Here is a 26,294-nt window from a genome sequence, read left to right as displayed (position 1 = left end):
ACAGTGTATAAATATTGTAATGGTCAAGGTTTCAACCATTTGCTTCTTCATTTATGATTTGATTTAATAATTTCCTGATAATACAATGTACTGGCATTGCTATAGAGTAGTGGTTCTTAAAAAAATATAGTGTTTCTAAAATAACATGATTTTTTAATACACCAACTTTATTTTCAGTTTTGCAAAATTCTCTTACTGCTCTTTTGAAAGCCCCTTCCTCCAAAGAAACCTTTTGCAAGGTTTGGTCGATATTTGTGAATTATTTCCAGAGAAGATGAAAATGTGAAAAGTTAAAGCAGCACAACTAGAGACTAAGACAAATTTTGATCAGAAAAGCTCAGTTGAGCTTGCATCAGAGGCGAGTTTTATTAATCTAGTCACCCTGTTTAATTAATCTTAAACTACATTTTACTGTTACAAGAAAAACTTGGACTTTGTTAATTATTTAACATTACTGAAATTGAAATTTTTTTGGACTTATATTTTAGGTACAAAGCTATAGAAACAAAGAAATATGATATGTGTTCCCAAGAAATTAATTTTCATACAGTATATAAAGAACTATAAGTTAATTGTTAGTGTGTTAGTTTCATGCAAGTAAAGAAACGCATGCACTAACAAACCCTGAGAGCATCTGGCTGGGCAAAATACACGGTAGCGGCACACACCATAGCGCCATAAATGTCAGTTAATGACCCCGCAATGTGGCTGAGTGGAAGATACGAGAGTTGGACCTCCGAGGCATAAAGAAGACCAGCATTTTCTACCGCCTTACCTGCAGTCCAACATAGCTGAAAGAGCAAGCATGTCAATATAATCTCACTAGCTTTACTTACAATATAGCACTTCTGACTATCCATTTCACATTTGGGAATTATAAAATGGACAGACAGAAGTATTTCGCTAAGAAGCATGATAGTTGGCCTTGTTTGATAATTTGTAGTCTACACACAAACAAGACTTCTAGCATTTTTTCTGGCAGGAACAAGAGTAAAGATGAGCAAAGAAGTTTGTCACTGTACAAGCTGACCAGCATTTTACAACAACAACCCCACTGCTCATGGTCTAGCTCTGGCCTTCTACGGCTCTATACTCTCAGCACCACAAACCTTCAGGGCATCAGGCTTGGCAAAATAGACCACGGCACCATACTTCATTGAAATGTAGATGTCCACTATTTGTCCTGCTATATGACTTAATGGAAGATAAGTCACCATCACCTCGGAATCCCTTTGAATTTCGAATGAACGGGAAAATGTCCCTGCACACCAAGTAAGCTGTGTACAGGTTAGCAAAATATCATATAAAATACCTTATAATACATGCACCGTATATCCGTTTTTTCGGGTGTCACAAAATTTGCAAAAATGGGAAAAATGTGTAGCATTTTTATTTTGCGTCAGTTATTTTTTTGGATGTTAAAAGTTTCTTAGCAAAAATAATATACCGGTAGAATATAATTTCTGCGTACCGGTATTAATAATATGTGATTTAAAAGAGATCACAAAAAAGTGAAAATTTAGATCATATCACGAAAATTATCGGATATACGGTATGCCAATCAAACTTTCTTATGGAAACTCATTTTGATAAAAAAAAAAAATCATTACTTTTTAGTAAAGATTCAATTACCTCAAGTCTTTCATCATATAGATAAACAAAAATTTTCAATATATTATTATTTCAAAACAAGATATGTCATCCAAGTTCAAATTTTTTAAATTAGATATCTATTAGGATGTCTCATGATTTACGATGGTATATGATTTTTATCCAACGTTGTGCCTTTTCGATCCCTGAGCTTTGGGGAGGGGATTCGATATAAAACACACAATGAGTTGGATAAAAATCATATACCATCCCAAATCAAGAGAGATTCTCTTCATCACGTTTAACCACTGAGCTATGACAATATGCAACCAAAATTGATTGATAGAAACAATTCAAACATTTATCTCATACGTGTGGTGTATATTACCCATTTGTTAAACCTTTGCTTTATCAAATACTTCAGATCCAAACTATTTTTGACACAGCCCATTGCTTCAACGCTTTAGTGACCTATTTTCGAAGATTTGCTAGTACTTTCAACATAACTATACCTACTACCAAAAATTGATATAAAATGGATTTTTTCAAAGTTTCAATTTACAAAAATGAAGGACATGACCTGATAACCATGTAGGAAAGGCATTTGGCGTCGGATCCTGGGGGTATGGGGGGGGGGGGGGGGGGGGAGAGATAGCCTCTTTCCCTTTTTTTGCAAAGTTATACATAACTGTAACCAAAGACCTTTTTTTTGCTTGTCAAGATTTTTGATAAATTTAGCCTCCCCCCCCCCCCCCCAAACAATTTGCTTTTCACGCCGCTGTGTTGTTTATAAAACTAAAAATCATGTTATAAATAGCTATCAAGGAGTTCATTCTGACGATGCAATGAAAACAGAACGCTTTGGTTGTGTTTAAATACAAGAACTTACCGAAATAATGTTTCTTAAGCTTTTATTTCACCACCAGTGAGCATCCTTATTTAATATTTTCAATTTTGAATCATTAGGCTAGAGTTTATTTTATAAATATCAACAACTGTTCCTTGTTCAAATCAATTTAAACTAACAAGCATTTGCAACTTGTCAACAAACTTGATTATTCAAGTCTTCTGATCAATCAGTATTTCCATTTAATCAGGTGATTAAGCTCTAAGAAAAATTATTTAGAGCTAAAAATTTCTTTCAAGGTTTATTTCAGTGAAACTCTACATTCAAACAGTTAGATTTATCTCTGAAATGACGCATTAAATTGTATTGCGCAAGGTCACAATAACTGCATAAGACAACATTGCATCATCGTTTTTTAATCTTTGAAAAAAAATCAGGAATATAAGGGACTATCTCAAAAGCTTCATAATATAAATCAAATTGTATGAGATAAATACATGTAGAACATCTATAATTGTGTGATTTTATATTTGCTTTATCTAACTCGGTGAAATGGTTATATACGCTCGGCAAACCTTGCAAATATATACACCATTTCAACTCGTTGGATAAAGCAAATATAAAATCACAAAATATAGATATCCTCTATCTATTAAATGAGTAATATCCACTGTATATTGAGATAAACAGGTGATAAAAATGATTTCTTATAAGGACAGAAACATGAGTTACCCCAAGTAGCAAAACTGATATCACATGGCACTGAGCAGATGAGCAAACTGTTCTGAAGATTTGAATGTACAATACCTTTCTATGTCAAAAGTAGTTTGACCCTTAACCTTTGACCTTATGAGATTAAAGTCAAAAGGGATAATTTAATTTTGTGTACCAGGTACAGTACTAAGGTGTTTTCAAAAGAATGAGTGGTCAATATCTTCCTGTACTCAGAGTAGTTTGACCTTGCAACCTCAAAATTGATAGGGGTCTTCTATTTCTAAAGGAGAATACAAGCTTGTTAAGTTTGATTTCTGTCAAACAGAAGGTTCTTTTAAAATGACCAGACAATTAATACTTAGTCTACCAGTCAATATTTGGAGTAATTGACACTTGACCCCTCACTTTGATCTAGCTATATATATCAAGAGGGTTTATCTACTAATTAGAGGGCACACAGTTACTAAGTTTGATATCTGTAAAGCAAATGGTTTTAGATATTGACTGGAGAGGACATATCTTACTATATTTGTCAAGAGCAGTTTGATCTTAAACTCAATGGGCATCAAAAATTTCTTATGGCGTACTTGTGTATCAAGTCTGATTTTTGCACAGCAAAGGGTTTTATAGATATTCAATTGACAAATAGAAGAAAAACAATATCTCTATTTTTTCAAAGAATTTAAGTGTGTGTGTGTGTGTGTGTGTGTGTGTGTGTGTGTGTGTGTGTAAGGGGGGGGGTTACAAATTTTAGGCTACAAGTGGTCTTCTAAACACATTTGATATTGCATTTATTACTTACATTGTCATGAGATAACATCACTCCTTTGGGATTTCCTGTGGTTCCTGACTGCAAGTGCAATGGAAGAAATTGTAAATACAATGACAACAAGGGGCCCATGGGCCTTAACAGTCACATGAGCCCTCAGCCCTGAGAAAATAAAGTTCACAAGGAAAAATTTGTAATGGTAAGAACATCTGCTCTTACCCTAACTACACTATAGTCAGTTTGTATGGTAAATGTTCAGGAATTAGGAAAAGGATTTCAAAATAATCAATAAATTTTCTATACGTTCATCATCTTTGGGACCTTGCCCGGAACCCCTGATCAAGCCATTTCTAAAACAATTTTGATATGGGTGTCCTTGCTTTTCGTTACTATACATCCAATTAATTTACCAAATGTCCAGACATTTTTTGTTCACCCAACTTTTACAGACAAAAACATGCAAATCCTCACCCCCTCTTACAGACTACAGGGGTATGCACAAAAAATTTATGATGAAAAATTTGACACAAATTACAATAATAGACATAGAGGCTAAGAGAGCATCATCAAGCTAAAGGCAATCTTCAGTATTCTGTACACAAAGTAGACAAATCAGGTCAAGCCCTGTACAATTAATGTACTAGAATACTGAGGATAAAGATGCTTTATATGAGAAATGTAATGGTCACAGAGATGAATTGCCTTACAGTGTAGATCAGACAGCAGGCCTTGTTTGGAGCTAGGAGACTGAGTCTGTGTTGTAGAGCATCATCTGAAACTTGGCTAGACAGCTCCATAAACTCCTTCCACTACAAAACACATCAACAGAATCATTAGAGGACATTTACAAACCTCCTTAGCTTATTTCAAGATAATACCAAGCAAGTATATTAGGAAAATTTATCCCAGACAAAATTGTTGCTTTGGGTTGAAAGTTTTCAAAATTGATAAAGGAAAATTTCACATACAGGATACCGGTATAAGCTTTAAGGATGATGGACCAATTGGCTTTGCACGGATATATCACATAAAAGAAATGATTGTTACGAACATGGAATTCTCAATATTTTATCACAATCACTTAAACTCAATAAAAAATCCCTTTATTGTTTGACTACTGAAAATGCGTACTTAACCACCCGCTTAAATTACCCTTGGTAACCACTTTTACAGTTACTGGACTCGATGGATAAGATCTACCGTGGACTCACCGAGTACACATTGTCTACTTGAGTAAACATTGACTCACCGAGTACACATTGTCTCGCTTCTCTGCCACTTCCCCCGTGTACTGTACCACTGCCTTTAGGTCTGGAAGATCATCCCACACTTGTAGAATTTTCTTCAATTGTTGATTGTTTTCAACCACTATGACATTACACTGTGAATTCAAGGCCACATATTTGCAGGCGTCTGCATTATTTGTGACGTAAATTCCAACTGTAAATCCCCTGAAGACAAAAGCGACAAGAATAATATGCATTTTATATATAACCTTTCCCATCGCTACCTCAATCATTTCGAAAATACAAGGAACATACTGTGTCAATTTCATTCGACAGATGTCAACGTCACTTGTTCACTTACCCAGCAAATATGGCACCATTGTTGGCAATAAACCACTCAGGAGAATTGAAGCCCAGAATTCCAACTCCATGGAGAGGTTCTAGACCAAGCTGTCAGTTTCATAAAAATAGAAAGACATGTAAGTGCATGCATGGTTCTTAATAGCGGATATTTTTGAAATATAGTTACCACTGCAGTATCAAATTACCAAAGGCTCAATATGTTAAAATGTACTTTAATATCTTAACACTTTGTTGATACCATTCGTCTCCAAAGTATTATGTATAGAACATAAAGATCACTTAATCAAAACCATTATAACTGTTGATGTTCATGTTATCTTTAAATGTAGCCTCATTGTTTTAAACAATAATATTTCATGAAAATAATTAATAACATTTTGAAAATTAATATGTGCTTTTATACAATTGCTTGGAGTGAAAATGTTTGCCTTTTTAAAAAAAAAGAAGATGAAATGAAACAATTGAAAGTGGAAAACCATTTGAGTTTTAACCTGAAAATTCGACTAGAATGTCAAAATGCTTTAATAATCATATCTTCAACAACATATTTAAAGAGTTAAAGTTGCACTAAACTTATATATAACTAATGCTTGTAATTGGTCGTCCTATCTGCACCATGCTCAGTAACTGCCCCATACCTTGATCAGAGCCTTCGCTGCTTTCTGCGTGTCACTGAAATATTGTTGGTAGGTCCACTGTATCCATACACCCCCACGCTTCACAGCTAAAAGTTAAAAAACTGTATTTAAATTTGCAAATATATTTCCTTATATGAACCTATAGAATAGCGAAAACGTTCAATTTTGAGTGAACTTTTTCATGACTTCACAATGATAATAGCACGTGCTTGTAATGCTTCTTGGTTGGATTATTGAAAACATTAAATCTTCGTAAGTTTAACAATTCTAAACAGTTTATTTTCTTCAAATATAAGTAATAAACATAATAAACAGCAATGTTTAAAAAGTTTACCAGAATATGAACTAGGTAATGGTACATGATCAAATCTTCTAAAATGCCCTTCGGGCTTGTACACAGATTTGATCACCTGACCAACCAAGTTCACATCCAGGTGAACTTTTTCACTTGCTGTTGATTTCTTAAGTAAACCAACTTTTCTTCACAAGGGCTTTATTTCGCAATTCACTTCCGATAAACTGGTTCACGACGACTTATGTTCGCAACCAAGCCTTATAAAGACCCATGTTGTTATAACAACTATACAACAAGTACTGGTTTGTGGCAAGAAATATTTGCAACAAAGTGGCTTTTACGAACCTCGCAGAAATTCTCGCACACGAATAAAAGTTAGTTTACAGTAAATCAGTCAATTAGTCATATCTGTAAGCAAAATTTGGTTGAATTTATACTATTACTATATATCATTCATAGTACTTTTCCCCATAGGCATTCCTAAACAGTGACATTGACCTTGAATTAACTTATAATGTAGATTTCTTCCTTTGTAATCCTACATCTTTTTGCCTGTGAAAATTAAATATCTTGATCCCTAGTTTGGCCAATCAGATATTCTTACCAATTGCAGGATGGTTGGGGACTCGTTGAACTGTCTGGTAGAACATTGATGGCACCGTGAGAGGCTTTTCTGAACCTGGACCTTTTTGACTCATTCGTAACTTGACAGCTTGGTCTCTTTTTGTAACAATATAATCTGTAGCTGGAGCTAAGTCGTCTAAATCTAATCACAAAATAGGAAAAAAACTTTGATATAAAGGTTTGTAAATCTCTTCTTATTCTTAATTTTATCATCTTCTTTGAAACTTTGAATAAAGATAAAACTCTTCAATTACATCACATAACAGAATTTATTACATATAAATTAAAAGTTATAATTACATTTACACCCACTGATTGTTTAGCTTACTTTTATGACTGTATTGCTTACATGTACAGGTATTACATGGCTATAAATCTCAGCTGGTTTTATAGCTTACATTTAGAGGAGCCACCTGCTTACCGTACAGCTTACCTTTGAAGGTGTTGATTGCTGGTTTCATAGCTTACCTCTATAGGAGACACCTGCTTGTTATACAGCTTACCTTCAAAGGTGTTGATTGCTGGTTTTATAGCTTACCTCTATAGGAGACCCCTGCTTGTTATACAGCTTACCTTTGAAGTTGTTTATTGCTGGTTTCATAGCTAATACCTCTATAGGAGACACCTGCTTGCTACAGAGCTTACCTTTAAAGGTTTAAACTTGCTGATTACTGGTTTTATAGCTTACCTCTTTAGGAACAAGTACCTGCTTGCTACACATCTTACCTTTAAAGGTGTTGCCAGCTGGGTTTGCCTGTTTGCTGACTGCATTATCTATGGTTTGACTATTCCCTGCTCCAGCGGTGTTCCCACCAGGACTTGGTTTAATCTCAACATTATTGTTTTGGTGAACATCTCCATTTCCATTTGCTACGGACTCTGGTTTGCTGCAATGAACAACAAACAAAAACATCAAATATCAGTTAAGTGAATATCAGATATTAAGGTAATATTAATTTTCCTATACATTAACCTATTTCTTAACCTATGGACATACCTATATCCGGTAATTTTCGCAGTGATCAAATTTTTGCGATCTTTTTTAAATCACAAATAATTGATTATGCAGAAATTATATCCTGTATTATTTTCTACAAGAAGCTTTTCAAATCCAGAAAAATGACTGACACAAATTAAAAATGTAACAGATTTTCCCCATTTTCACAATTTTGTGACACGTGAAAAAAACACCTGGATATACGGTATGCCTACTGATTTGGGGCAACTCATTACACTTAAATTTTCTCATTTTCAAAAACATTCATTATTTTCCATCTACCTCAGACTAAGAGTAAGAATTTGGAATGAAACTTTAACTGAACAAAATTTTGGGGTTTATCAAAATGACTTCATTTTAAAATGTACTAATATTTCATAATTCTTAATAGCTAGACAGTCCATTCTGATATCCATTACTGAGTTTATGTTATCTACTGGTTTTGACAGTACATGTATAAGGTGTCTGGCTCTCTGTCTAATTACCGTAACCCATACATATGATTTAAAGGAATCACATGTATACCAAATGTATGCAAAGTGTAGGCTGATTTTTCTATGGATTTTTTTCATTTTTTCATTGGGTAAATCTGGGTGTCAATGAATTACTCTATTACAGAACCTATCGATAATCTTTGGATAAATTCAACGAATTACCTTTCAATGGATTCAATTAACGTTTCATGAATCAATGAACTACCATTTCATGGATTCAATGATTTATTCTATGGACCAATGATTTACCTTTCCCTGGACCAATGATTTACCTTTTCATGGGCCAATGATTTACCATTTCATGGACCAATGATTTACCTTTTTATGGACCAAGGATTTACCTTTTCATGGACCAATGATTTACCTTTTTATAGACCAATGATTTACCTTTTCATGGACCAAGGATTTAACTTTTCATGGACCAAAGATTTACCATGTTATGGACCAATGATTTACCTTTTCATGAACCAAGGATTTACCTTTTCATGGACCAATGATTAACCTTTTCATGGACCAAGGATTTACCTTTTCATGGACCAAGGATTTACCTTTTCATTGATTCTAGTTTTACTTCCCCATCTCCTCCACCTGCTACCTCAGCCATTGCTTATGTTTATCCTCTATGTTAATCTAAGATAATAGAAAAAAATAATGAAAAAGTATTTTATGCCCGAGAATAATGCTACTTATTTAAAAGACAAGGATGCATCCAAATGTACTCCATTTACTGGTATAAAAAACAAACAAAAAACCTATGCACATTAGAAAGTGTCTGCTGTTTGCAGCATGCACTCATATTTGAATTTTTTCGTCATGCTAGAATGCGACAGATGGTCACACAATACCAAGAATATTATATATTGAGTTACACCTTAACAAATTGGCCATCAATTGCTGTCATCTGAATAAACATGCACATACACATGACATATACATCTTTTTTCCCTTCTGGCCCCTCAACAAGTTTGGTTGGGTAATTGTAAACAAGTTAAAATTTTTAAAGATCTCCTTTCAGAGATACAATTTCAAAACTTAAGAATGACCTACAAAATTTGAACTCTGAAATTGCTAAACCCCTGATGCATGTATATTTTTTTAAGTGCTGAATGATTTCTTTGCACCTTGGCATAGCAGACATACAATATTAATGCAACATTTCAATGAGTATATATTAAATAGATGACACGAAAAACAAATCAATTAGGATTTGTATAATTAAAGCCCATTCTGTGAGTAAACATTCTGTCTTCAACATCGGTACTATCCGTAATATGACCACCTTATAAGTTTTAAAAGTCAAAAAGTCTTCATTTTTCTCAGATGATGTACCCTATGATTCCATTTCATTTTCATCATGCAATGATTTAGCTGACAATCAAAGGTTACAAGCATAATAGAATGCATTTCACAAACACACTAAATACAATATAATCAATGTAATGAGGTTTATGCAAGTTGGCCAAACATTATACCTATCGTTATTTCGTTTATGTGCTTAGAAAGTACACATTCTTTTGGGTTTTTTTGGTTTTTAATTACTTGCTTTAGATAAATTGTAGAATTTGCTCCAGGCAACGAAAAATATTGAAAATTGTCTCTTACTAATTATTCATTGTAATAGTATGCTCTTATTGTAATTCATAAAAATTCAGAAAGAGTACCTTGACTTTAAGGAGCAGATGTGAGAACAGCCACCCTAGTATTCCCCTGTGATATAAACAAGCAGGATATTCACCCTAAATAATGCGCTTGATAACGACCCATTTAAATGCAATCTCCTTTGACCCTACAAATCTTTTTAGTCAAAAGTATATCAACCGAGACTCTGTGCTAAACACCTTTCCAAATTAGCAGCAAAGTGTACATGTGAAAGCATCATATTTTATGTGAGCATTTATAGGTATATACTATTTATCTACTAGAAGGTCTTGCAATGTATGTTCATTGCACACCTTTTAAATAAACATTGTTATAACAATAATTTTTACTAAAATGAACTAAATCTACATAAACATGTACCCGCTACATGTACTATATACCGTATTTCTATCCACTAAATTAAAAATTACTTAAAGAAATAAATGTACTTTACAGAATAAAAAGCTTAAATTCTTACCACTCATGCAAATTTCATCCAGTGATAAAATATGTCAGTTAAAGAAGAATTAATATGAAGGAAGGCAGATCAATCAAACCCAGAATTAAATCCTACATTGTGTATAGGAATGAAATGTCATTGTCCACGTAAGCATCACAAAGCATGGGAATTCACTTACAATAAAAACTGACATTTACCTGTACACAAACCGTAAAATATGTCAAGGTGGGTCATATCTAATGATCTAGCTCAATAATTGGAGATTTGTAAACATAAACAGGTAAACAGAACAACAGACATCTATCAACACAGCTGGGGTTGTACTATTTTCGTTTCTACTACATGTATTTCAAGTCGTGCAGGTAATCTACTATCAGGTGAAACAGGTAAGTATTGCCCATGTCTTGAAACTTAAATTACGGAAATTTCTTTGTAAAGTGGAAAACAATTTTTGACCGATAATTGTTTGATACACTACTAGCTGTGCTGTGGGGACAACTTTAAAATTAGAGAACCTTGTATAGATTTTAGTACATGTATTAGCTCTGTCATTAAAGGTCTACAAAGGTGCCGTGAAGGCCAGTTTTCTTTACAAACACCAGGTAAAGAATTTGTACTTAAAATCTGTTAAAATATCCTTTCATAATATGAATTCTATCTCTATCTGATCTGGTTTGCCTGATAGGGTAGACAGATTTAAATATATATTCACAGTGTATAGACTTGTGTGCATATTTTTGCAGTTTTACAGACTTATTATGCAGCTTTGAATATTTTAAAGTCAAACATGACATATCTCAGCTTTCTCCTAGCCTGAAATTCTGAAGAATTCAAGACTGCAGTCAAATTCAATTGCTTTTTCAAAACATTGCTTGAATTACAAGTCAATTTCACAGACAGAATTGTCATTACTTGAACAATGTATTTTAATATTCTAACAAAAATATGTCTCTATGTCTCAAATCAGCAACAAAATTACTACTCAACATACACCCTCAACCCCCACCCCCAAAGAGAAATTTTCTGGATCTGTGCACATATCCTTTTGTTTAATAAGATGGAAACCAGTTTTTCTTTTGTTACAGAATGCTGACAAAACTTTTAAATCATTCATTATAGAGTGCCTAAATCAATACTGAATCTGACAATTACATATACCGGTATGTATAACTGTACCTATTTGACATATCAAAATTCAAGTGTTCCTGTATTAAATCAGAGCTAGAATGATAGATAATCAGGGAATATATACTCACAAGTATAAAAACAAGCCAGTGACTTCCTCCCAACAACCCTCACTTCTGATAACAAATTTTTGAAGCTATATTTCTCCGGATTTACGAAGCAAATACAGAATTCAAAAATTGTCCATGTGTCGGATGACGGACATTTCATCACAAGCAGCCCAAATGATCATTTTATACCCACCCATGGCCGGACTTTGCTCTATCTGTACAGACATAGTTTTGTTTCTAATGAAATGGAATGCATGAACCTGCCGAAAATCGGTGGGCAACAACCAGACCAATCAATGTCTATTTACCACCCAGTATATAATCACCTGGGTGTAGATGATACCTACCCCACAGAATGCATTCTGTAATGCATGTTGTACTATGTGCTTTCTTAGGCATTTCATATTATCTAATTTTACACAGCATATGCTAGTGTTAGCTCTTTATATCAAAATTAAATCTAAAAGAAAATTTAACTTTAAAATATATCGGTAAATACTAGTAAGTATATAAGCTCTCTATGAAAAATATTACAAAATTTTTAATTCAGTAGATTTCAAACTGGAAAAATAGAAACAGACAAATGAGGATAAATTCCTCTCAGTTTACTCAGAAGTAGACGCATATATTCTACTAAAAATCATGCAATTTTCTGCAGATATAAATTTAAAATACTTCATTAACTCCCCCCCCCCCCCCACCCCCAACCATCACCAGCATGAGATACAACAAGAGGCCCATGGGCCAAACCACTCACCTGAGCAGCAATAGCCATAGTAAAACCAGCTTAATGGAGTCATATACAAAATATCTGGACAATGTATTACAATAGATCATGAATAAAAAGATTTTCAAAATTTTCTTCAGATATTCTTATGTTAAAAATTTAGCCCTCTTTTTACTGGATGATTTCAATGCCATATCACATACTGGGCATTACAGTTCTCAAGAAAATCTTAATCAACTGTTTATACAAATAAAGACCTACATAAAACTTTGAACCCCTTGTGTGGTCCAATAATTGTCCAGGGCCACAGTCTAAACAATGAAGAATCACAAAGATGCTTGAATATAAGTAATATCATAGATAATAACATTTGAATTTTTGTTAATGATTATTTTTTTTCCTATGTGAAAACCTGACACCCCCCCCCCTTTAGCCCTAATATGGCCCCATTCCCCTCCCCAAAGAATCATGATTTGACCAAACTTGAATCTGAACTACCTAAGGATGCTTCCCCAAAAGATACAAATTTATTTACCAATTGGTTTTTGAGAAACAGATATTTTTATAATCTCCTGTATCATTCTTGTATCATACCTATAAAGGTTACTTCCATAAAAGTTACAGACTTTCTGGCCAATTGGTTTATGAGAAGGAGATTCTTGAAGATTTTTCTCTATATATTCCTATGTAAAATTTTGACCCCCCCCCCCCCCCCCCCCCCATTGTGGCCCCATTCTACTCTATCATGATATGAACAAGCTTTAATTCCTTATCAAGGCAAAAACATTAAAGCTTTTCTGGACAATTGGTTTTGGGAAGAAGATTTGTAGAGATTTTCCTCTATACATTTCTATGTAAAAATTCAACGCCCACCCCACCCTGGCCATTGTGGCCAAACCCTATCCCCAGTGATCATAATTTGTACAAACTTGAATCTACACTACCTGGGGGTGCTTCCATAAAACTTTCAACTTTTTTTGCTGATTGTTTTTGAAAAGATTTTTTTTTTAAATACCAACAATTTTTCATTGATCTTTAATTATATCCTCTTAAAAGAAGATGTGGCCCTTTATTTTAAAAAACTTGAATTCCCTTTACCCAATAATTCTTTCTGATAAGTTTGGTTGAAATTGTCTCTGTGGTTTTGGAGAAGATCAAGTCAAAAATGTCAAAAGTTTACAGACAGACAGACTGACTTTAGACAAAAGCTGATCAAAAAATCTTTGATTTGAACATATTTTATTGTGTAAATAACACAAAAGGATTGGAAACAAGTTCTTGCAACTTACAAGTTCCTCTCCTAAAAAAAATCTTTCTTGAGCTTTCAGCTTAAGTGAGCTTAAAAACAGAGGAGAGCATCACAGTAGGAGTATTTTGGTTGGATGATATATAATCTTTAAGAGTTGGGGGATAAGGGGGTAATGGATTTCAATACTAAAACATTTTTAATACATCAGTATTTCGTTAACAGGGTCCTCACACACAATCTCAATGACATTTGCAATGCTCAGTATTAAATGTGCGCCAATTAAACTACTAGATAATCCACTTAAATATCAAACCAAAAAGAAAATACCATATAACACAACCTTAAAGTCATTAGAATTTTACTTATCGTCATCCACCAGAATTATTGACACCCCCCCCAACCTCTTTAAAAAACTCAACACCAATTTGCTATGTTTGAATTGAGAATTGGGATATATGGGATGTCCTTATAATATGGGATATTTGTCAACAGGTAAAAACTAACATATGTTTGTATAAATTGACAAGTATATGTCCCTGCTTGAACTATTTATAATGCAATTTAAGATGGGATTGGAACAAATTATTTGTAATTTAGTTTAAAGCTATATATATACGTCCCTGGTTTAAGGTAACATTATTTCATATAATGCTCTTTATTCCCTATTGAATCACTCTGACATGTTTTGACTTTTTTTAACATGCTCAACGTGGAGAATGCTGTTTTAGAAACACATGCATGTTCTATAACCATCATAACTGCGAACTCGTATGGCTGCGACAGATTTCACATGAATGATTGAATGAAATTCACCTGTATTTTTCGTACAGAAAAAGTGTATTAATTATGGAACCTTAAATTTTATGAAGCAAAGACACGCCATCTCCAGGAAAATAAATTTCAGCAGAGGATGACAACTTTTATCACAATCCATCATGTGCCCATAACGTTAATTAAAATTATCAAGACTAAATTAAAATGTAAATGTGAATACGAGAATAATTGAGTTTACTTATTTTAAATCTATTTGGAATAATTACATCTTTTGAGCACAACACCAGAGACATATATACAATATAACAGATAATTTTACGTCCCTTACATCACAAAGTTTGGATTACCCGCCATAACTCCTTCCGCTGATTTCCAAGCCCGACGTGAATAGACAATTTTCGATGTGTTAACCATGTTAACATGGTTAAAATGTCGCTTGACCCCTTTCTTACCGCTTCTAAAGTACTCATCCAAGTATTTACTCAGCATGGTACGGATGAATATTATAATTTTACGGGTTTACGGGGATTAGGAGTACGGGGCAGGCACGTAGCATCGTTTTTAAAAGTGGGGGGGGGGGGGGCAGACCCATCCAAAAAATCTTGACAAGCAAAAAAAAAAAAAAAAAAAAAAAAAAACGGAAATTTAAAGTTTACAAAAATCTTCAAAATCCTAATCCGTGGGGGGGGGGGGGGGGGGGGGGACTCAACTATACTTCCAAAAAAAAAATTCTTCCCTACCAAAATTTTTTCCCCTCCAAATCATGAAATTCCTAATCCGTTGGGGGGGGGGGGGGTATATTCAATTTGACTACTCATTTCCTTATTTTCATCTCAATTTTTTACTAACTTCCAAAAAAGTGGGGGGGGGGGGGCAACTCCATTATAATTCATTTTTTTATATGTAAATTTTAAAAAATTTGTTGCTGCGAGAAAAAGTGGCCCCCCCTGATGCTACGTGCCTGCGGGGTTATAGAGAAATGTAACTTCTGCCGCAAGACTACTAAATAATGAGGATAACGTACGTTATATACTATCATTATGTAAATTGTTGCATAAAAATAATTTTGGAATCGGAATAATTTGAAATTGCGAGAAATTTTCATGAACTTGTATAGAAAATTGTCTCGATATTTAAAACAGACAAAAGTAAGGAAACACGGTGAATGACAAACGCCAGTATTACATATGATGCATGACTACCATATTATAAAATCTTTCTTTCCTTTGGCCTATTATTTTTTTAAATCAGAGCTCGCTTTTATTCATATTCATTTAAAATGATATTATTTGGTTATCATAATTACCTTATTTAACTCTTGTAGTCTGGAGGAAAAGTGATTACCTAATGGTTAGTAATAACAGGAAATAATAATAATATGGCTATAAATTAAAAACTGACGTCGTGGTTTTAATCAGCATTTGAACATTGCTGTAAAATACATACATAAAAACACAGAAAAATGTGGTCTTTCTTGCTACATGCCTCCCACCTTTTAGACGTGAGTGGCTAGTATTGAGAGTATAACTCTTATACTATAAATAAAATACCCTGGTACAATTTAGGTGGTATGGGACACTTCCATGTTGTGACGTTTTGTTTATCGAAATGAATAAACCAAATGTAATTATATAAGTCGTTTCTTTTCCAATTTTTCCACATATCAGCGTAGCGTAGTGGTTTAGAGGTTACACTACGAATCTGTAAGTAATGAGTTCGAATCCCGCTGTGGGGTTTACAATGTTTACCTCTCCAAATACTTTTAAAGGCTATTTTTTTTTTTTTTGGATTTTTTTGTTTAAAAAAATGTTTTATGAAAGTTGCATGTCTTAATTTTAACCCACTTGCGTACTCAAATAAAAATTTTGCAATGCAGTGTACAGACAATTGTGTCCTGAATTTCTTAGCTTGATAATGATAAAGACGTTATACATGTATCGTACATCAAAACATGAAAATGAAAGCATACAAAAGTCAATAGGGATAATCAGTCTATCAATTTTCCTAAAGAGAGAGAGAGAGAGAGAGAGAGAGAGAGAGAGAGAGAGAGAGAGAGAGAGAGAGAGAGTAAAGTCACGTGATTTTGAAGTGGTTTTAAAATTTTATGCTTTGCATCTAAATTATCTTGTGGTTTAATACTGAGACATTTATTGTGAATCTAAATGAGAAGAAAGAAAATACATGCATTGTCCTAACACATCTCATGAATAAGTTTTGACGTAATCACAGCAATTACTCACACGAAAAGTATGCAATCGAATGAATATTGTCACGTAGAATTTACTCACAAATAAAATGTACACGATTTCTCCATGTGCGGTAAGAGTCTATACATAGAGAAAACTTACAACAATAACACTTGGATTAGAGGTTTAAACATTTTGTAAAATGGTGTTTTGGAACAATTACAATCCATATTTCAATGAAATCATTTTTTAAGAGGAGATACTTTTACGATCCATTTTGTGTAGCTGTAACCGGAAGCAGTGACAGACGCAGGTACCTTTACAATTGTATAGGCTCGAGGCCTAGTTAGTTTGAACCCAGGTAAGGGATTCAATTTCTGAACAATGATCAACGCTTTGAAATGAAAACACCAGTAAGATTATACATTTCATTAAAGTGAATTAAAGTTGATTTCAGTCAAAGGTAGCAATGGATGTGGAAAATTGCAGAAAAAGAAGTATTATCAAATTTAATTAAAAACACTATGCCGGATAATTATGCCAATGCCAAGGTGACATTTTTGCACCCGCGTAAATCCTAAAAATCAATATGTATATTTACTATATGATAGACCATTATCTAAAGAGTATATGTTATAAACACTTTGATTTTAAGCGTTGTTCACCTGTCAGGTAAGATATTTACCTTCAACATTTAATATCCCATAGGAAAAAAATAAATCCCGTAGGAGAAATAATTTCCCTGAAAGAAATATTGAAAATCCTATAGGATTTTCTATAAAAAAAATCCTATAGGAATTATTTTTCTTGTAGGAGAATATTTTCAGCAGGAATTTGATTTAGACAGGTAGTTTTCCTTAAAGAAATTTAAATTTCCTAATGGATTTTAAAATCCTATGGGAGTTTTATTCAGATTCTATCGGCATATAAATTCATGCATATATAGGAAGTTCTTTTATTCAGAGAATGCCAATTATACTATAGGAAAAATTATTTCCCAGTAGGAATCTATTTTTTAAAAGTAAATATCTCACCTGACAGGTAAGATACATTTTTAACAAAAGTGTCTATAAACTCTTCAAGCAATGATCTATCATATGGTACATGTATATTTTAATTTTGCGATAATGCAGCTTAAGCGGGTGCAAAAATGCCATTTGGCACTGGCATACTTTTACGGCATAGTGTTTAAAGTAAAAATTAATGTTAAAAAATATTTTAAAGATTATCGCGAATTCAAAATGAACTGATTTAATAATAGATATACGAGAAATACAATAAATTAATCACTGAAAGTAAGAAAATGTGGCTGAAAAGAAAATTGACACTGGATGTGTCTGTTGGTCCATCATAAAACCCAAAATTGATTTAAATGTATTTAGAGAAACAATGCTAAAAATTATTTTAAAATTATGTTCAAATCAATTATGTTAATATCTACATCACCTTAAGTTGATTCGGGACTCTGTGAGGGAAAACAACTATGCTCACATTAAATATCAAACCTGATATAGGTCCGAACTCCCATGCTCTACAAAATTCATGCTTTAATCATGCTATTTTGAGATCTACTCAAAACTTTAAACTCCGGAGATGGGGGGGGGGGGGGGGTTAAGTCTCGTTTTTTTTTAAATTAAGTAAGAGATAGCTCTGTTCGTCGCGGGAAACCAACTACCAGTCTCACAATTTAATGTTAAAATGCTTTTCTTTGACGATTCATGCGGGCTATGAAGGTACCAAAAAATAAAAAATAATATTTTTTTTCTGGAATGTTGCTACTTTCATACCCGCATAAATTACCATAGAAAAAAAAGAAAAAAAAAGAAATGTGGAAGACAAACTATTGCAATACGTTGTTGTAACAGATGAAACATTTGCTCTTTAACTCTGAGGGAGCAGTAATCACTTAGCAGGGAAGAGTCAATATGGATATCAGTCCAGGGTGTAGCAAGAAAAAAAAGTAGACCATCATTTTATCTCCTAAAGACTACAATTTGCATAATTTATTTTTGAGGAAACATGATAAAAATCATGAAATCATTAAAGAAAATATATCATGATGTAACACAATATTTATATTAAGTTTAAGCTGCTATAAAAAGTCAATGCGTTTGTGTGCTGTAGAACTAGATTATTTCTCAACCATGAAGATTATGCAATGTTTCCAAACAGAAAGTATAATAAAATGCTAAAAGTATTCACCAACTAGCTATAGATAGAATGGTGTCCATGGTATAACACGTTGTGTCTTTTTTATAACAAACTTAAATTTTAAGCCTGAACTTGTAGAGAATAACAGTTACTTGTATAATGTATCTGCTGAAATGTGCATTTGGTCATTTCGAATCCATTTAAAATACATTCAAGCTGTCAAAACAAAATTAAAATTTTAAATCTTAGATTTCTATTATAGTCCATGGTGCACCGTAAGCATTCTTGGTGAAACATATTGGAACTAAATTGTGGAAATAATTTGACTTTGGAGCACTATTAATCACATTATCAATAGTATTTACTAGTCAATATATGCACCCATAAGTTACAACTGTGAAACTTGCCGTTGCCTACATTTTGAAATCTGACTTTTCTGTAATTTAATAAAGGTTGTCCTTGGTATAACATTTTGACTAACATAATTTTCCATAGTGTAGCATCTTTTTTTTTTATCAAAGATTTTCAAAACAATATTGAAATTTTTCACTTAAGGTTTATTTACCACACCCCTGCGAATGTTATTGTCATTCAAATTTCAGACCACGTGGTTTTATTTGACCCTTTCAGTTTCGCAGAAAAAATCGTACCTCGTGTATAAAGTCTATTTCACAGAAGATCTAGGTTCTTGTAGTCAAATAGAAAATCTAGAGGTTTATTGATCTTAAACTTTATCTTCTTTAATTAGTGAATAAAATGTGTTCTAGAAATAAATGTGACTATACAAAAATTAGTTTTTGTCTGCTGTTGCAACAACTAACATGCTTAAAAGAGATCCCTCCTGAGGATTAATTTTCGATCCGCGCCTGACCTGGTAATAACATCAATAGTGAAACAGACTATACCATTTTATGCAGAATGTTCCTTGAAAATGGCTCGATATACTAAGTTTTAATGCAAAACAGACACCCATTATTTTTTTTTTAAAACATGGTATTGCACACAAATATCAAATATGGCTATGATTTTATTAAGCAACCCAATGTTTATATTTTCAACCACTCTACACGTGGTTGAACACGAACGATAACTCTGTTCTGAATATTATCGTTTAATATAAATAACTGGTAGATGGTGAAATAAGACATACATCTTGAAAGCTTTTCCCGTTTAACATAAATCAAAGTAGGATATGATATGAAAAACGACCAGTACTTACGTATTTTGAGAATATTATCCGAACACTTATACTTCCGCTCAAAATTTCACAGGAACTGAACAAATCTCGGTGAAGTCTTGTGAACTTTCATTCGAGCACCTCTGGATTTATTACTTACTTAGCAACGATAAAGAAAACATTCCGAACACATTCGCAGGGGTGACCATGTGACAAACAAACGTCTCCAGAAAAGAAATTCAGACAGTAAATGGAAAGGAAAGTTTTCAGTGTGCAAAACAATGTCAAAAGACAGATGCATGTTTCTCATTTACTTGCCAAATATGAAATAAAAACAAACCATTGAATTCTTGTTTTATGCATTCAAGAAAAACACAAGGACATTTAACCTTAAAAAAAACCACATCAAAATGCACGAACAATTAAATTTACGGAATTTATGACTATTTCTTATGCGTTACACAAAAGACACTTTTCTTTGATGTACCGACGGCAAATCTTAGCAATCAAACAACTTGATATGCTTAATTCAAAATATGAAAAATTCATTCTGGTTGTAAGTACTTTGAGAAAATCCACCTTTTTTAGAATGACCCATACACGCTATCCGCTTATTACATGTACCACGGAAAATTTTCCCCCAGAGTGAAGGAAAAAAGTATACTGAGTTATTTGCATTTTTTCTCTTTCCTTATATACCGATAGATTGTTCGAAAACTGGTCCGTGGTCACTGCACACCCTCTAAACATGCACTGTATGGATGAAGTTTAAGCAGACAGACCCAAAAGAACCGACCAGAAAACATGATTCGGACCAGGACTTTTTTACAGAGAGGTAATTTGACTTCGACGCTTTATCCACAAAATAATTGGTTCAAGGTCACTAAACCACCACTACCCACAGACTCTCTTTGGATGGAGTTTTAAAAAGCACAACTGTAGATAATATGCTGCGGACAAGGATTTTACACAAAGTGGTGTTTTGACCTTGTTCTTTGATTAAAACATGTTTAAGGTCACTGCACATTTTCAACCCTATGTGTACTGTATGGGTGTGAAGATTGCACCCAACTTTGCGAAAGGGAAAGGCAAAATGCCTCGGAGAAAGACAATTACTATGTATGTGTATTGTGAGTTTTGTTAGCGTGACAGTGAATTGTGTTGAGTTGTGTTAGCGTAACAGTGTATCGTGAGTTGTGTTAGCGTGACAGTGTATTGTGTTGAGTTGTTAGCGTGACAGTGCATTGTGAGTCGTGTTAGTGTGACAGTGAATTGTGTTAAGCCGTGTTAGCGTGACAGTGTATTGTGTTGAGTTGTCTTAGCTAGCGTGACAGTGTATTGTGAGTCGTGTTAGCGTGACAGTGAATTGTGTTGAGCCGTGTTAGCGTGGCAGTGTATTGTAAGTTGTGTTAGCGGGACAGTGTATTGTGAGTTGTGTTAGCGTGACAGTGTATTGTGTTGAGTTGTGTTAGCGGGACAGTGCATTGTGAGTCGTGTTAGCGTGACAGTGTATTGCGTTGAGTTGTATAAGCGTGACAGTGTATTGTGAGTTGTGTTAGCGTGACAGTGTATTGTGAGTTGTGATAGCGTGACAGTGTATTGCGTTGAGTTGTGTTAGCGTTACAGTATTGTGTAATTTGTGTTAGCACTACGGGTTCTTTTGTTAAGTTGTGTTAGCGCGACAGTGTGTTGTGTGACAGTGTGACTGCTTGGTGGAAGTTCCCATGGTTTTTAGCTCACCTGAGCCAAAGGCTCAAGTGAGCTTTTCTGATCACACTTTTCCGTTGTCGTCGTCGTCGTCGTTGTCGTAAACTTTTCACATTTTTATCTTCTTTTCAAGAACCACTGGGCAGATTTCAACCAAATTTGGCACAAAGCACCACTAGGTAAAGGGGATTCAAGTTTGTTCAAATGAAGGTCCACACCGTCTTTAAAGGGGACATAATTGAGAATTATTGAAAATTTGTTTGTATTTTTCAAAAATCTTCTTCTCAAAAACTATTCGGCCTGAAAAGCCTAAACTTGTGTGGAAACATCCTCAGGTAGTGAAAATTCAAGTTTGTTCAAATCATGGTCCCCGGGGGTAGGGAGGGGCTACAAGAGGGGGATCAAGTTTTACATAGGAGTATATAGAGAAAATCTATAAAAATCTTATTCTCAAAAACTATCAGGCCAGAAAAGCTCAAATTAAAATGGGAGCATTCTCAGAAAGTGTAGATTCAAGTTTGTTCAAATCTTGGTCCCCTGGGGTAGGGTGGGGCCACAATTGGGGGATCAAGTTTATAAGAAATATATAGAGAAAATCTTTAAAAATCTTCTTCTCAAAAACTATTCGGCCAGAAAAGCTCAAATTTAAGTTGAAGAATCCCCAGGTAGTGAAAATTCAAGTTTGTTCAAATGATGGTCCCTGGTGGTATGGTGGGGCCACAATGGGGGATCAAGTTTTACATAGGAATATATAGAGAAAATCTATAAAAATCTTCTTCTCAAAAACTATTAGGCCAGTAAAGCTCAAATTCAAATGAGAGCATTCTCAGATAGTGTAGATTCATGTTTGTTCAAATCATGGTCCCCGGGGGGCAGGGTGGGGCCACAATAGGGGGATCAAGTTTTACATAGGAATATATAGAGAAAATCTTTAAAAATCTTCTTCTCAAAAACTATTAGGCCAGGAAAGCTCAAATTTGAGTGGAAGCATCCTCAGATAGTGTAAATTAAAGTTTATTCAAATCATGGTCCCCGGGGGTAGGGTGGGGCTACAATTGGGAGATATATTTTTATACAGGAATATATAGAGAAAATCTTTTTAAAAAATTTCTTTTTTATTACTATTACTTTTAAAACTATTTGGCCAAGAAAGCTCAAATTGGCATGTAACCATCATCACATAATGTAGATTCAAGTTTGTTCAAATCATGGTCCCTTGGGGTAGGGCGGGGCCACAATGGGGGATAAATTTTTATATATAGAGAAAATCTTTAAAAATCTTCTCAAAACTATTAGGCCAGGAAAGCCCAAACTTGAGTGGAAGCATCCCCAGATCGTATAGATTCAAGTTTATTTAAATAATAGTCCAGGGGTAGGGTGAGGCCACAATGGGGGATGAATTTTTACATAGGAATATATAGAGAAAATCTTTAGAAATATTCTAGGAAAGTTTTCGGTCCAAAACTCAGTGAAAGCACAGGTTATGCTGGCCCTGGGGCCATGAAACTTAGACGAGCTTACTTATGATCTAAGTCTCACTTTTACAAAAGGAACATATAGTGGAAAAGTGAGACTGAGATCAAAAATGAGCTCGTTTAAGTTTTATGGCCCCGTGGGCAGATTTAAGTTTGATGAAACCATGATTCCTTAGAGAAAAGTGGGGCCACGAAATGGGGGGAGGGGTATATAGGAAAAGAGAAAAATCTTCTTACAGGTACAACAACAAAAGGGACTTGGTATTTACCAAAATAAAAAGAGGTGGATAAAAATTGGCAGATTTTCAATTTTTTTAGCAAGATCTACTGTACTTGTCAAGTTGTCAAGATATTTTGATACTGTAATGCTAATTTGATCAGAATTAAGGCAATTGTTGGTCAGGTGAGCGATGTGGCCCCAGGGCCTCTTGTTTAGTTTTTGCCCCATTGGGGCATCGTTTTTTTAGGGCATCCTTTGCATTTTTTAGGTTCAGGGTCTGGGTCTTCTTAGATTAAAAAATCAGAGACTTTTGTGAAATCATTTATTAAAATACAATATTGTAACAAAAATCTTTCAAAACGTATCTTCTAATATAATTGATGCTCATGAATACTAGTCAATACTGGTAATTGAATGCATGTAACTGTATTGACTACCCTGTAGCTTATGTAGTGCCAGGTTGTTGTTTTTTTAATTTTCCTGAAATTGCAGAAAAAAGAAAGATCCAGGCGGATCTATATGAAAAAGTAGTCAGGGGAGAAGATGATATTGAATTATCGTTCCAAAAATATAGAGACCTGCTGAATGAACACATTATTGTGGGTATGTATATGTGCAGTAGCTAAGAAGTATTTTCTTGTTTAAAAATACAATTGGAATGCTATTTTAGGCATTATAGAGATTATATTTAACCATAAAACTGATGTAGGAAATTCACTTTTAGGTACAACCAAGAGGTGTGATTGTTCAAACGTTTTGGAGAATCATCCACTAAAGCAGAAAAATGTCATTGAACAAGGACTGAAGATCGTGCTAGGAAATATTACCAGGGGATACTGCACCTGTTGGGAAAATGACGTAAACCATTTCTACAAAATCACCGCCTCTATAAGCCTGGTGCATGCCGCTGCAGGGTTTGGACACATTAAAATTTTGAATTTACTGAAAAAATACAGTTGTGATATCAATGCCAAGACAAAGAATAACAAAACACCCTTATATTATGCAGTGAAGACTCGACAGTTAGATATCATAGACTACTTACTAAGCTTAAGTGTTAATGTTAACATTCCTGTTTATCCTGAAAAATTCACTCCACTTCATGAAGCAATTGATTTACGGTACATGGATGTCATTAATAAACTTTTAACTGTAAAATGTTTGAATATAAACAAAAGAAACACCGATGGAGAATCCCCCCTTCTTCACGCCGTTCGTATTTCTTTCCACGAGGCATTTGAGTCTCTTTTGAAGGCAGGAGCAAACTGCGATGTCCAGGATGAGAAGGGAAACACTGCTTTAATGATGGGAGTCATTCATGGTATGGAGTATGTCCAACCACTTATCAATAAAGGGGCAAACCTCAACATAAAAAATAAAAGGAATCAAACTGCAATGACATTTGCCCTGCAACTACCTATGTCAAAGAAAACAGAAATGGAGAGGTATTTAGTCAAGAATGGAGCAGAACCCAATGTGATTGGAGATGATGGTAACCCGTTCACTGTACTTGCAAGCAATGCAGGTGACATTGATGTCACACAGGAACTAATCAAACAAGGGGTAAACGTAGCATCCAGAAATGCTCGAAGTCAAACTGCCTTGCATGGAGCTTCATGGAATGGTTATACCGGTTTTGTTAATCTGCTGCCGAAAATAAGATTAGAATGTGACACGAGGAGCTATGATGGTAACACTCGATTGTCCTTGGCTGTCCAAAGAAACCAACTTGAAGTTATTAACAAATTGCTTCCTCGAGGTTGTAATGTTAACAACGTGGACAAGGATGGCAACACCCCTCTATTGTATGCTACACTCAACCGCAACTTAAAAATGGTCTCCAAGTTAGTTAATGCTGGTGCCAACCCAGACTGTAGAAATGCACAAGGTCAAACTGCCTTGCATATAGCCGCATGGAATGGCTATACAGATATTGTTGATCTGTTGCTCAAAACAGGAATGGAGCAAGACACACGGACTAATGATGGCAACACTCCACTGTCCTTGGCTGCTCATGGAAACCATCTTGAAGTTATCAACATGTTGCTACCTCTGGGATGTAATGTTAACAATGTCGACAAAGATGACGACACGCCACTACTGTATGCCACATTCAACAGCAATTTAAAAATGGTCTGCAAGCTGGTGAACGCTGGTGCAGATCCAGACTGTAGAAACCATCACAACACCACCCCACTGTGGAATGCTATCTACAAAAATGACCAGGATACCATCAGATATTTACTTGTAAAGAATGTGGAACTGGAGGTGTCATCGCGAGGCATAGACCACCATGCTCGATCAGACGTTGCCACTCTAATATACCCCGTGCCGAGATCACTGCTTTATGTGGCAGCCCTTCAGTGTTCTGTCGATGTAGTGATGACTCTCATTCTGGCTGGCTATAACATTTACAAGGAATTGATCCCATACGACATTTCAACACCAATGCGTGGGGTGCTAATTAAATTTTCTTCCTCTCCCTCTAGTCTTTTGTCCATTTGCAGAGTGTTTTTTAGAAGAAGGTTTAAGGGAAATGTGAAAGAAAATGTTAGTTCTTTGAATATTCCTGAAAATCTAAAAAATAGTCTGATGTTGAAAAATTTCATTCCAGAAGAATTTTTCAAGATGTAGAGAATATTAATCTTAAACCATTGTTTTTGAATTGTCAAATATTAAAATTTAAAAAGTTTGTGTCTAGTTGTGATATGTAATTTAAAGATCTGTTCACATGCACA

The 26,294-nt window shown here is 34.4% G+C and overlaps 2 protein-coding genes across 8 annotated transcripts in view; one reads left to right on the top strand and one right to left on the bottom strand.

Annotated features, from left to right (window-relative positions):
• LOC128177307 (long-chain-fatty-acid--CoA ligase ACSBG2-like) overlaps positions 1 to 14,989 on the bottom strand; it is a 25,805-nt gene extending 10,816 nt beyond the window's left edge. The window contains exons 1-10 of one of the 6 annotated variants that reach the window (XM_052843973.1): positions 14,969 to 14,989; positions 9,106 to 9,187; positions 7,793 to 7,953; positions 7,047 to 7,208; positions 6,148 to 6,233; positions 5,508 to 5,596; positions 5,170 to 5,371; positions 4,628 to 4,729; positions 3,954 to 4,001; positions 624 to 791 (exon numbers count right to left, since the gene is read on the bottom strand). In XM_052843973.1, the coding sequence (XP_052699933.1) occupies positions 624 to 791; positions 3,954 to 4,001; positions 4,628 to 4,729; positions 5,170 to 5,371; positions 5,508 to 5,596; positions 6,148 to 6,233; positions 7,047 to 7,208; positions 7,793 to 7,953; positions 9,106 to 9,161 (1,074 nt within the window). In that variant the 5' untranslated portion in view covers positions 9,162 to 9,187; positions 14,969 to 14,989. Of the gene's footprint in view, positions 1 to 623; positions 792 to 1,109; positions 1,278 to 3,953; positions 4,002 to 4,627; positions 4,730 to 5,169; positions 5,372 to 5,507; positions 5,597 to 6,147; positions 6,234 to 7,046; positions 7,209 to 7,792; positions 7,954 to 9,105; positions 9,188 to 10,218; positions 10,371 to 10,673; positions 10,819 to 10,852; positions 10,986 to 11,911; positions 12,154 to 14,968 lie in introns of those variants that run through there. The other 5 variants (XM_052843969.1, XM_052843971.1, XM_052843972.1 and 2 more) reach the window with 5 other exon arrangements.
• On the top strand, positions 10,949 to 26,294 carry LOC128177308 (putative ankyrin repeat protein RF_0381). Of its 2 annotated transcripts, none has more exons than XM_052843974.1 (4): positions 10,949 to 11,041; positions 20,860 to 20,989; positions 24,049 to 24,159; positions 24,281 to 26,294. In XM_052843974.1, exons 2-4 carry the CDS (start codon positions 20,959 to 20,961, stop codon positions 26,188 to 26,190), a joined length of 2,052 nt encoding a protein of 683 aa, XP_052699934.1. In that variant the 5' UTR covers positions 10,949 to 11,041; positions 20,860 to 20,958; the 3' UTR covers positions 26,191 to 26,294. The 2 variants fall into 2 exon arrangements, with proteins under 2 accessions (XP_052699934.1, XP_052699935.1); XM_052843975.1 differs by lacking the exon at positions 10,949 to 11,041 and adding an exon at positions 16,937 to 17,187.

The sequence above is a fragment of the Crassostrea angulata genome, chromosome 3 (assembly GCF_025612915.1).
Source record: "Crassostrea angulata isolate pt1a10 chromosome 3, ASM2561291v2, whole genome shotgun sequence".
Lineage (NCBI taxonomy): Eukaryota > Metazoa > Mollusca > Bivalvia > Ostreida > Ostreidae > Magallana > Magallana angulata.
This window is presented reverse-complemented; position numbering and strand designations above follow the sequence as displayed.

Bases quoted from the DNA above. Each gene is read 5' to 3' on its own strand.
- LOC128177308 (XM_052843974.1), top strand. From the start codon at position 20,959: ATGATTCGGACCAGGACTTTTTTACAGAGAG. The intron at 20,990-24,048 runs GTAATTTGACTT...CTGAAATTGCAG, and splicing joins CAGGACTTTTTTACAGAGAG to AAAAAAGAAAGATCCAGGCG. The intron at 24,160-24,280 runs GTATGTATATGT...ATTCACTTTTAG, and splicing joins GAATGAACACATTATTGTGG to GTACAACCAAGAGGTGTGAT.